Source organism: Echeneis naucrates, chromosome 4 (assembly GCF_900963305.1).
Source record: "Echeneis naucrates chromosome 4, fEcheNa1.1, whole genome shotgun sequence".
NCBI lineage: Eukaryota > Metazoa > Chordata > Actinopteri > Carangiformes > Echeneidae > Echeneis > Echeneis naucrates.
The window spans coordinates 16,232,322-16,244,597 of record NC_042514.1 but is presented as its reverse complement, the minus strand read 5'-3'; the positions used below and the strand labels follow the sequence as shown (position 1 = coordinate 16,244,597).

The 12,276-nt window shown below is 38.4% G+C and overlaps 1 protein-coding gene across 1 annotated transcript in view; it reads right to left on the bottom strand.

Annotated features, from left to right (window-relative positions):
* Positions 1-12,276, bottom strand: part of LOC115042125 (probable phospholipid-transporting ATPase IF) — a 35,213-nt gene that overhangs the window by 3,769 nt on the left and 19,168 nt on the right. Inside the window, 3 exon segments of the mRNA XM_029500166.1 lie at positions 2,994-3,284; positions 10,844-11,009; positions 11,571-11,674. Coding sequence (XP_029356026.1) covers positions 3,012-3,284; positions 10,844-11,009; positions 11,571-11,674 — 543 coding nt within the window. The 3' untranslated portion in view covers positions 2,994-3,011.

Below are 12,276 nucleotides of genomic sequence, written 5' to 3'. Positions count from 1 at the left end.
AGCACATATAAGGCTTCAGGATCCAGTAGAAAAAGACTAATAGATACAGGAAATAGGAAAAGCACTCTCTGAGACTACATTTCCCAGCAGTCTCTGGTTTAGGGTCCCCATGATCAAGGAGAAGAGAATGGTTTTCAGTCAGTAGCTTAATCTCAAACCAGGGATACCTTTTTTTTATTCTGCTGCATTGAAATAGAGAAGATGAACAGCTGTTGCAATGTCTCCTCAAATTTCAAAAGTATAACCAACAGGTTTGAGGCAGACTGGAGTAATAAAGTTTTCATCTTTACATAGCAGATGGTTGCATTTTCTCACAAGCTGCTTTTAAAGTTTAGAAATTCTGAGAGTGCATGCCTGCCAACTGCTGCACCAGAATACGAACAAGTGAATTCAGGCATAAATGTTTACTTTTTTCCAGTGCAAGTACCTCCTAAATCTAAAATTTATTTTCCCTAGATTTCAAAGGTTTGAGGGAAATTTGTTTAACATGTGGAGGGAGACTTGTGACAAGTACACACAGGAAATCTATCTTGTTATTTATGAAAATATCTTTGACTGCTGACATCTGTGTACGTTTCGTCTTTGTCGCTCCTAGACAGCTACATATTGAGCTGTGACCAGCATTCATTGCTAACTAAAAAGGCCAAGTCGAGCAGCCAGCTACAGTTGGGCTTCCAATAAATATAAGATAAATGTTTTAAGCATTATATAAGATGTAAATATGCTTGGTATATGTTCCTTACAGTCACTAAGCATATAGGACTGGGTGGTTATATTCCCTTACCCCTCTGGCAGTATCCTAGCATTAAGGCCAAATGTGGGCTGAGTTTCACAAGTAGCTCAATTGCTTTGTGGTTTCTAGTTCATGTTCATTTCCTTAAACCAGAATATGAAGAAGAGGAGGAAAAGGGACAGACAAAGGCCTGTGGTAAACAAGGTGGGCAAGGGGGGTGAGAAGAGGGGAATTCAGTAAAGGAGGGGAGGGATAAAACTATACCTGCAGATTTTTTTATATTTACAGAACCAAGCATACTTAAGCAAATGATTTTTTTTTATTTTTATCCTTCTTAGAGCATAATTTAGCTGCAGCTTGCTCAACTGGAAGAATTTAATTGGTTACTTCATGCCTAGGTCAGAAAATAATTCAATCATTACCTATGGTAGAAGTTGATCTAAACTGAATCATGCATTTAGTGGTTATTTGACCCTGAAATTATGTGAATAATTTTCTTTCATTCAATGAAATTACCCTGAAAATAAATAACATTTACTATTGTTATATTGTACCTAGCATTGCTCTCATACCACTGAATATATATATATATATATATAAACTGGAGTTCAAATTATGTTATGATCTTTCTTCATAATAAAATTATTAGTCAGTCAAAACTTTATGTTTCTATAGTAAGATTACTCAAAAGACTGCTGCATGGCTCAAACATGACTTACAAGCTCTGCCAAACCACAGTGACTTTACAGGTTGCTGAAGACAGAGCGGAGGGGCAGTGCATCCCTTATTTTGCCTGCATGCTGTCATTGCCTTAATAAACACACACAAAGGCATGAATGAACAGATATGCATGCCCACTCCACCAAACTGTGTAGCATCTACTGCAAAAGACACAAAGAAAAAGACTGCTACATTTTCATTACTGATCTGATCCATACTCCATCCCAAGCTGATTCAGGGAATATTGATTACTTAGCAGAAAGGGCTGATCAGGTCAATTCAATCAATGACCTCATTGTGTCACTTGGATTCAGGTAAAGAGAAACAATAAGACTAAAACTGCAGACAGAGCGGACCAGGAAACTGTGAGCTCAGCTAAATTGCCTTTAAAGCTGCATCAGGCAAAAAAACTTTTTTGACCAAACAAAAACTAAATTTTAAGTTGTTGATGTCTTATCAACCTTTATCACAAAGACAAGCTGCAGTGAAAATGAAATTTGATCTCTATTTACTGAGAGCTCGCTTTGCGCAGTGAACATACATCATCTTCATTTATTTTTACCACTTGCACCCATAAAGCTTAAATTCAAAATAGCCAAGTGCAGCTTGAAAGCTATGTTGCAACAATCTCCTGCTTATGAAGCATTTTCAAATCTCCTCAATTATTAGTTCACTCTATAAAAATGCACCCCTATATTTTGCATTTGGCTCATACATGATTCAGCTAGCTAACCAACATCTGGCTTCCTCTCAAATGAAGAAGCCCCACAATGCAGAAGATTAACTACTGCAACATATAGAAGTCAACATAAAGTGAGAAGGTGAACTTATCAACTGACATATATAGACATCGGTATCATCTGTTAAAGTGCATTACAGCTAACAAGCTAACTCCCATTTGACCACCAAGCTTTGATTTTAAGGTAATACTGAACACAAACAAGAGAGACAAACAGGGCAAACAACAAATAATAGTGCAGTTAATTAGGACAAGGACACATGGGCTAATACACAGACGCACCCTAAGATAGGGGCAAAACATACAAGACAAGCTATGCTCTGTAGTGTCATACTGAGCCTGCTGAGTTTCTGCGTATTGCAGACAGTCTCCATTCTACTGGTAAAATTATTGGGACCCAATTCTCTCTCGCTAGCCAAGCATATACATCTTTATGCTCTGTAGAACGTATGACCATCACACTCTATTCAGTCATTGGTTTTGGTTACAAGGTGAAATGACAGTGTACAACAGTGGATATGAGGTTAATGAAAATTCCCAAGCTCTCCCGACACGAATCCTGGTTTGGGGGGGGGGGGGGGGGGGGGACAAAAACAAAACTCATGGTGCAGTCCACCATGGCTTCATTCACACAGGTACCTCCTCCTTCAGCTGTCTTTCCAAAGTCCTGCTAAGGCACACCCTTAAACCAGTCTCCATCACCAACTGAAACCCTGATACCCTACAGCTGTATACCCCACAGCTGCCTAGCCCACAACTATATACTCAGACGAGTACAAATTGGAAAAAAAAAGGACTTACAGTAGAGTTGTAGCCACATTAGGGGGTGTAGCAGTCTGAACTGCAGCCCAAATTTTTGAAACCGAGAGGTGGTGATGTTTCATCAGGATTCATAAACATTGTTTGGTGTCGTCGCAGTCCTCCCCACCTGTTGTTGCGGCTGGATGCGTGGCAATGGTTGGTACTGCCCTGGCACTGCCCGGTCATTTGCTCCAGGAAGTGGGCCAGGCGGGAACAGCCGCTCTGCCCATGTTGGTAGCAGCACAGGGACTCCACACAGCTGAGGGCCTGTGCCTGGGGGGCTGATAGAGACTGGAGAAAGATGAAGAGGTGGGAATGGCAGAAAAAGAGCAAGAAAAGATGATGTGAGAAGTCACAGAGTAGCATAGGTTGAGAAAACAGAAAGAGAACAGAGAAAGGGACAAATTGACAAAAGGGTAGGAGTGGGTGGACAAAGAGAAGGAAAAAAAAAGAAATGAATAACACAGTTTCACTGTCACATTCTGACAAGATGATGAGGGTGACTGGAGGATGACATATTGCATGCTGTCACAAGAATAATGAACCATAGGGAAACATTTCACACATATTACACATGGGGCTGAAATATTTCAAATAAAAACATAAATCATAAAACAGGCAAACAAGGGAATAACAACAACCCCCCCCAAAAAAATTATATAAATAAATAAATAAATAAAATAAAATAAAATCCTGGAACCAAGCGTTTTTAACAAGAATACAACAATGGCAGTGCTCCAGTGATGCTATAAATACTATAAACCTTGTTGTTCATTTATTTCTCCCATTTCTGACCAGCACATTATAATAATGTTAGTGCTCCTAAAAAGTAAGATGACCTGTTTCTCTGTTGCAGCTCCTCAGACTGCAATATTTATGATGAATCAATTTGAGTCTAAGTCTCATATCTTGGCAAAAACTGTGATCCAAAGACAGTCAATGACCTTACAAAAAGGTGATATAAGCCAACATATATATATATATATATATATATATATATATATATATATATATATATATATATATATATATATATATATATATAAATTGCCTTTGCTTCACATATATAATCATATGATTATATATCAAAGAAACAAGTTAGTGTTAGTCATCATCTATCCAAATCTTCTTCCATCTTATGTGTGTAATCCTGTACAAATTATTATCTGTACTAACACAGAAGTTGAAAATAAAAGTCTTTGTGCTTAGCTCATTGAGCTGACATTGTTAAAGCTGAATGAAGTTGCTACATAGAAACTTGTGAGATCAGGTTGCTCTGTTGTTCTGAGTCAGCACCAGAGAGAGAGAGGGAGAGTGAGGTTACACTTATATAGTTTGCATACTGAACTCATTCTTTCTTCATGACAGCACATGTATAGATAAATTTAAGAGTAAATATAATAGACCACCAGTTTTGTTTTGGGTCTTCAAATTGTACTTCTTGCTATTATTAAGTAGAGGCATTATTTGATTCTCAAGATCAGAATTGTAATTCTCAGGTATTGCAACAAGGTATATAAATTTCTCCATACTTCTGTGTATTTTAAGTTTTGACAATGTTTTAAAATCTGCGCAAACTCCAAGATTTTATCATTTGAAGATGTAGGCCAGAATTGCCTTATTTTGTGGCCAAATGTTAGACCTGTGCATTGCACACATGGGTTTGGCTCACGATGTTGCTGTTTGTCTGCAGTAGAAATTGGAGACACTGCTGCTTCTGCTTCTTGGCTGGCAACAGGAAAACACAGACAGGACAAATTGAATAAAATTGGTAGTGTTCTGTGTCCCTGGATAATAAATGCATGGTTATGCTCTTCCTCTATCAGAGCATATTGTCTCATCCTATTTGAAAAAAAGGATACAGATTTATTATTAACATAGCACAACAATGACCTCTAACCCTGTCGTTGCAAAGATAAAAGAGGCTGTCGAGTGTGATTTTTCCAAACATTATAAGTCCAAACCACAGAAAAAAAGGCTGCACTCATAGAAGAAAATGTATCCTAAAATACTGTTTAATTGTTGGTAAAGTGCCTTTAGTGTTTTTATATTAGTATAAGCAAATGGATGAGAAACACTTTTGATTTTTCCATTAACTGTCAGATGACTGATTTGCCTAGATCCAACTAACAAAGCATCACTCAACCACTGAAGCAGCAACAAGTCACCACAGAGGCAGCAGTAGGTTCTGAGGAACCATTTCGTGCCATTATGTATTTAGTTCTGTGTTAGTGGTAGCAACGTGATGCTCAGAGCAAAACCATGCCAAACCACGTGATTCATAGTTCTATAGGAAACACTCAGTCTTCAGTCATAGTCATAAACTAATAAAAGAAGCAGTGAAATCACCTCCCTGGCTAATTTACTGTTGAAGCTTACGATTTATATTTGTTGTATAATGTCAAAACATGACGTTAAGTTCACAGAAGTAAGAGGACAGAGTTTGAAAAATCGTGTGGCAACACAATAACATATATGCAATACTCTTATGTATGAGTATGATATATGGCACTTACACTTAAGAAAATAAAACCCTGAAATTATAGAGAAACCGAAAAAAGAACTAATAGAAAAAAGAATTCAAATCATACTTAAAATCATATTTGAAAAGAGTATTTTATGAGATATCAAATACTTACAGGCTGATAGTGAAACATCATTCAGCAGACAATAAAGAGTGACAATTCTAAATATGGTGGGAATAGATGGCTGAATGAAAAAAAAAAACAAAAAAAACAACAAAAAAACAGCAAACACAATGAAGTCAACATGCCAACAGCATTCTCTCTTGCTCTCTAGGCTCTGAACCCAGATCTGACCCAGGGCTGATTTTAGATCAGGATAGGGAAAGGATGGGGGTTATCACGGTTTTCTACGAAGGATGGAATACATTTCTAGCTAGAGACCAATGAGGTTATTCATGCAAAGGTAAGGGTTGGTGGAGTTGATAATGATTGTGTGGGAACAGTTGTGTCATTCATACAGGAAGCGAGACTGACAGGGAGACATATAGGAGTAGTATTTTAATATATGAAATAAAAGGTATCGTGGGGGCAAGTGTGACATAGAGAATAGGAGAATGACCAAGGTGCAGGTTGTTTTAACCAAGCATAAGGATTGGTTGACTGCAGCTGTTTGGGGGTGCACAGAGTCATTTGGTCCTCAAGTGAGGCCCTATTGCCATGACAGTGACAGTACAAGGGGGACGATGGGAGTGAAATACATGTATGGTACTACCTAGGGGAGCAGGGGTCTTGGCCGGGGAGTAGCAGGGGGAGGATAAGCAGCTAGCAGGTGCCAATTGTCCTCCCCTGGGCTCCGCTGGGCTTTAACAGGGTCATATTCTGGGCAGACTGAACCCTCACCCTCTTCCATCTGAAGGACACAAGATGCTTACAGTGAGCCCTGCTGGTCAGTCAAACAACTCAACCAACAGTCAACCAAGTAGACTGTTGGTAGGTCAGAAATCGACAAAAGCTACATAACTAATAAAGCCTGCCTGTTAACTAACCAACCACGCTGCAAAAAAACATCGACTAACGATATAGTTTTTAACTGTTTTTGTAAACAACCAATATGGAAAATGGATTAAGATAATTCCTTGTTAAAGGAATCTTCTTTTCTAAAAGCTAGTTCAAGTGCTAAAAGAGGGCCTTGGTTTGGGTGGAAATGTTTTTTCAGTGATCCTTCTTTTTTTTTTTTCTTTCTTTTTTTAAATTCCAACAAGGAGATTAATTAGTCAGTTTGTAACCAAGTTGTCAGTCCATGCTGCACATTTGGGAGGCAGTTAACCGAAGACATTTCAAACCCTAACTCTGACTTCCTGGGCTCCAATTAATTCAAAACCATTCACAAGTGACCTCACTAATGATCTTCAGCATTGCATTCAACAAGTGCTGACAACACACAGCCAACTACTACTTTTTGCTTTAAGACACCAGCGCAATGCCAAGGTCTTACTTCAGTGCTGCCCCACCCCCATTTTAATTACTACATGCTTCAGAAAGTTTTAGTGGTTTGATGAGGTCACTGGGGGAGGCCTGCTATTCCTCACAAATGCAAAGATAATTGAACACTGGCAGGAGTGCTGGTAAGCTGAGATACAGCTGTAAAATTGAAAAACAAATAAGCAGAAAGAAGCAGCAGTTACACCAAATGTCTACAGAGAAAATATTCTTGCCAGTCTATTACCATTCAAACCAATAAACCTGCTCCTGAATCTGTCAGGAGCGCCATGCAATCTGATGACAAAAAAGACTGACTGAGACTGGAATTCCTTCTGCTAAACTGAATAAATTGCATTATAAAGCATGTTAAAATAATGCACACATATTTCTTGAATCTAGAAAGGCAACCTGTGTAGTTCTACCAAATGATAAAAACCAGTTTCTCAAACTGGTGAAACTTGATCTCTTTGCCTAAGGAGTTTTACACCTGAATTTTCAAGAGTCGACAGTTTATTTCTGCTCAATCAGTTTGTGAGATGGGGCCTACATTGATATAATTAGCGCATTTTAATATACACTTAGTTTCCAATATATTAGGTTCACCTTGCTAAAACCAAGTAAATTAACAGTCATGCAGTCTTTAAAAATGTTACGCTTAATTTTTGCAGTCAAGTTTTGATAACGTTTCTTGGGTATTGTCAATCCGATTTATATCAAGGCATTTGACAGAGTCAATGAAGAGTCAATGATGTTAAGATGGCTATCACCAACAATTGCATTAGGTGGAAGGTAAGACTTAGCAGATGTATTACACAACAGTGGTTTTTGCGAGGTGTGTATATTAGAAATTAAGTTTAAAGCAACCCATTACAACCAATAAACTTCACCTGTTATTTTTTTCCTAGTGAGTCCTCAAGAACCATAAAAGCTAGTTTGTTATTAGCCAACAATATAAATGGTAAAGTTTAACCACATGATCTTGGACAGACTAATACAAGCAAAATTACAAATTTGAAATATTTTTTTAAGACAGAGGATGTCCAAGACCATGGATTTTCCTTTCACCTAAGAGAGCTCATACTATTGTTTGTATTTCCCTTTCAGGCTGCTGACAGCAATATCTAATATGACAGCTCCAGATCTTCAGTTTAAAATAACTGTGATAAAAAGACAGCTGTCTGTCATGCTATTAAAGCGACAGCATCATGCTGCTGTTCACAGCAGCCTGGACCAGTCAAAGAATCTGTCATGCAGCTGTAGCTTATCGGTCTTGTTCTGTGGGTCCACTGAAACCATGCATATGAACAACTCTGATGTAAGCAGTGTGTTCTGAAGAAGTGAAACCAGTTGTGGAGCATTTGGCTTCGCATAAGTTAAGTAGACCATTGCTACAAATATTTGGGGCAGTCCGATGGGCAACACCATGCAACTGTAATGTAACTCAAACACAAACTTGGCATGCCACACTGAGGTTGTATGACAAGGCCCCTGGCTGAGAGTCAGTAGGTGAGTCTGATCACATGCTTTGATTTAAGACTAATGGAGATGCAGGATGCTACATTCAGAAGTGTGCTTTTTCAATTAACCCTCAAGCCAACAAATAGGGTCCCTGTATGACAACACTGCTATCACAGTATAATGAGCTATGGGAGGGTTAATGGCAGTACCATGCTGCAGCAGGCAGGAGTGGTGGAGGTCTCAGCACAACATGTTAGCTTTCATGAAAATGTAACCCATGCAGCAAATGAAATGCTCAATGTCACATCTTCTGCATTGTAGCAAAGCACAAGAGGCCCAAAAGTATTTTTAACCCCCAATCACTGAGAATGCTGATTGGCTTGCCCAAGGCATGCAGTCACAGACATGAAACAAAATACCAAGTCCCAACACTACCAGCACACATTCTGATAGAAAGTGTACTGCCATTGTTAGAAACAGGACTAAGTAGGACTAGCTTGAGTCCAGACATGGGTGAACATTTCAGAATAATGTGATCGCAAACAGGAGTGCTTGTTCCATAAAGCAAAGTCTCTATGTTAGGGTTTGTCCATCTCATGCTGCAAAACCAGATCTCAACCTCTTCATCACTTTTAAAGCAAAGAAATCTTGAGAATTTTTAAGAATCTTTACAAAATCTAGCAAACGTTACAGTTTGTGACATCTGAACTCGATTATGTGAAGAATATATCTTCATATTTCATATTTATATGAAGAATATGTGAAGTGTTGAGTGTTGATTGGCAGTAGAAATAGTTCAGATAAAGGTATTCAAAATGCTTTCCGTACTATGGAATCAATTATTAATTGTCAAAAAAGAAAAAACAAACAAAAAAACACATGCGACAAAACAGAAGGTTTTCTGAAATTTAAAGCCTTAATGTGATATTTTCCTTTGCCACATATGATAATAAATATCTTGTAGCTGCATTTAAACACATGATTAACTGATTGCCTTAATCAATGTCTAAATACACATATTTTCAACGTAGTGTAAGAGAAGTTGGATTTAGAAACAAGGACAACCCGGTTCATGGTGGACCTTTAACAGATAGCTCTTGAAGAAAGCACTCCTGGGATAATTATTTTATTCAAATTGATTTTTAGATGAATTTTAAGCCCACGGCTGAATAAGTCTCATCTCTTCTACCTAATTTTGCCCAGCTGGCTCTTGGCTCTGGACAGAGGCTGCAGAGCGATGAAGTCATCACCTATTGCCACACGGTTGGAGTACATCTATGCCAGGGGTATACACAGAAAGGGCAAGAGGAAGAACACAGACACAGAGAGATTAGAAGTCAAGCTCTCAAATACTGTCGCGGGACACATTCAAGCACGCCGTTCATACTGACCCAAACATCGAATCAGACATACACACGAGACAAAACTGGACAAAGAGTCGAAACAAATACACATAGGAATGACGCAGACAGCTCTTGTTTCTCTGAGGAATGAGAAGAGAGATTCTAAAACGTAAACAGTCTTCAGCTGGAAAATCAATACAATAATATTGTGGGTGCATGGAAAGGTGACCATGCATACTGTGTGTTTGTCTGTGTGTGCATGTGGGGGAGTCATGCATTGTGTGTGAGCAACTTAACACTGCACTCTTTGTCAAAATAAGTGGATAACATGTGACTACAGATTCTGATAAAATAGTTAACTATTTGACAATGCAGCACAAAGAACTATTTCTCTCCCTGTCTTCCCCTCTGTGTGCCATGTTGATATTCTGGTTAATTTTCTCCCTTCAGGCTCTTGTTTAACACAGAAGTTTAACGACTGAAATGCATTCATGAGTTTTATTTTTTAGCAGTTGCCTGTAGGCAACTGGCAGGCAGACATTTACCTCATGTTTGACTTCTTGATTAATTTTTCATAGAAAGTTATATGATATCTTTTTTCTAATTGGGTCTTTAGCTTTATTTAAATAGCTATAACAATAGAGATGTCAGTGTGTGAATGGATGCACACATCCGAGATTGCCAAAGTTGCTACTCAAAATCAAATCAGATTTATTTGTATAGCGCCAAATCATAACAAAGTTACATCAAGGCACTTTACATATAGAGCAGGTCTAGACCAAACTCTTTAAAGAGACCCAACAGAGCCCACCCATGAGCAAGCAACGACTGAGAGCAGATATAAGAAAAAACAACTTTGGCAAAGTGATCTGAGGACTGGTTTGCCAGAAGTGACTACAATGTACCTTGGAGGAGGTTTACAGAAATATGAAATGCGTTGAAACCACTGACAATTAGATAAATAGACAGGGCTCTTACAGCAAATTGGAAATACAACCAGTGCTTTTAATCATAAAATGAATAATCCACTTCGTATTTTTGGCTGGAAAGGCTCCTAGATTCTACCACCACTTTCGCTTCCTCCCATTAATTCGTCTGTTACCTGACTCTTCTCTGTGCTGGTGGGCTGTAAATGTCTGTAGAAGACCTTCTTCACCACGTCAGGAAAGAGGCAAGTTATGACAATGATGATGATGGCAAACCAGGCTGAACCGCTGGACAACAGCTGCACGAAAACAAAATACATGTCCTGGGTATGGAGGAAAGGCCTGGGGGGAGATAGAAGTAGACACTGGTTACATATTATAGCAAAAGAAGAAAAAATAAAAATTTTAACGCCAAATTTTTATCTGGACTGAGTGGCTGCAGGCTGTGAAACACAGTCATAATTTTTCAAAGCAACAGCAGAGGTGGGCTGAAAGCCTTCAGTGTAAATTATTGTCACATTGGCAGCTAGCACTGCGTTCCTTTAATGATTTTACTGCTCACAGAGAGCGTGGAGTTAAAGGATCTGTGGTGATGTCTAAACAGTCACTATCAAATACTGTCAAGATGGCCCCTAGTAGTCTCAGTTGAGTAGACTGTTTAAAGTAGCCAAGATTTATCAGATCAATCCAACACTCTAAGTTAATCAAGGCACCAAATCTGGTGTACATCAGCCTTTTCATCCAGAGCCCCATCTTTGGACTATCTTAATTGTAGACAGTCCATCTTACTTGACATTTTTACCAAGAGTAAAAATGTCATTTTATGGATGTCATAGTGGCCCCATGCAGAAGCTTTTTAAGGTACAAGTATATGTATATGACTTTGTAAGATGCTGATCTTACCATATGATGCCTCCATAGAAGAGAGAGAAGATGAAGTAGAAGGCAATCGAACCCCAAGTCACAAAATGGTTCATCCATGTCCAGAAATGAGTCTCTAAAGCAAGCTGTGTAACAGACGTAGCCATAACCATACAGGCACACAGGAGAGTGAGGGGAATAAAAAAAATTATATAATACACTGAGACAGGGTAGGTAAGGTCACAATAAACTACAGCTATCTGCTTCGGTGCTGTGAAAGAGACCTTCACCTCCAACCTGTGATAGATAAAATGCTGCTATTAATAATGACTGGCATCATCCCAATACTTTACAATGTATGTCAACAGGATGTCAACAGTGAATGCACACAGGAACTTCATCTTAAAGCTACATGAAGAACTCTATTTGACTGCAGAGAGCAAAATGACTAAATCACAGAGACAAACACAGGCACCCCAAATAAGATTAAAGCTCAATACTCATTAGTCTTTTACCTTTGATGAAGTTTCCTGACTCCTAAATTAGGAGTCAGATATAAGAAGTTCTTATATTGGGGTCTTTGGTTTGCTACAAAATTGCGCTGAACCAATTTGGATCCCTGCTAAAAAACAAACTACTCACAGACTCACCAACATGAAAGTTAGTCATTAAATTTTGTAAGTTTAAATTTTTAATAAAAAAAAAAAAAGGCTACTTATATAAGACATCATTGCACATAACACTATTC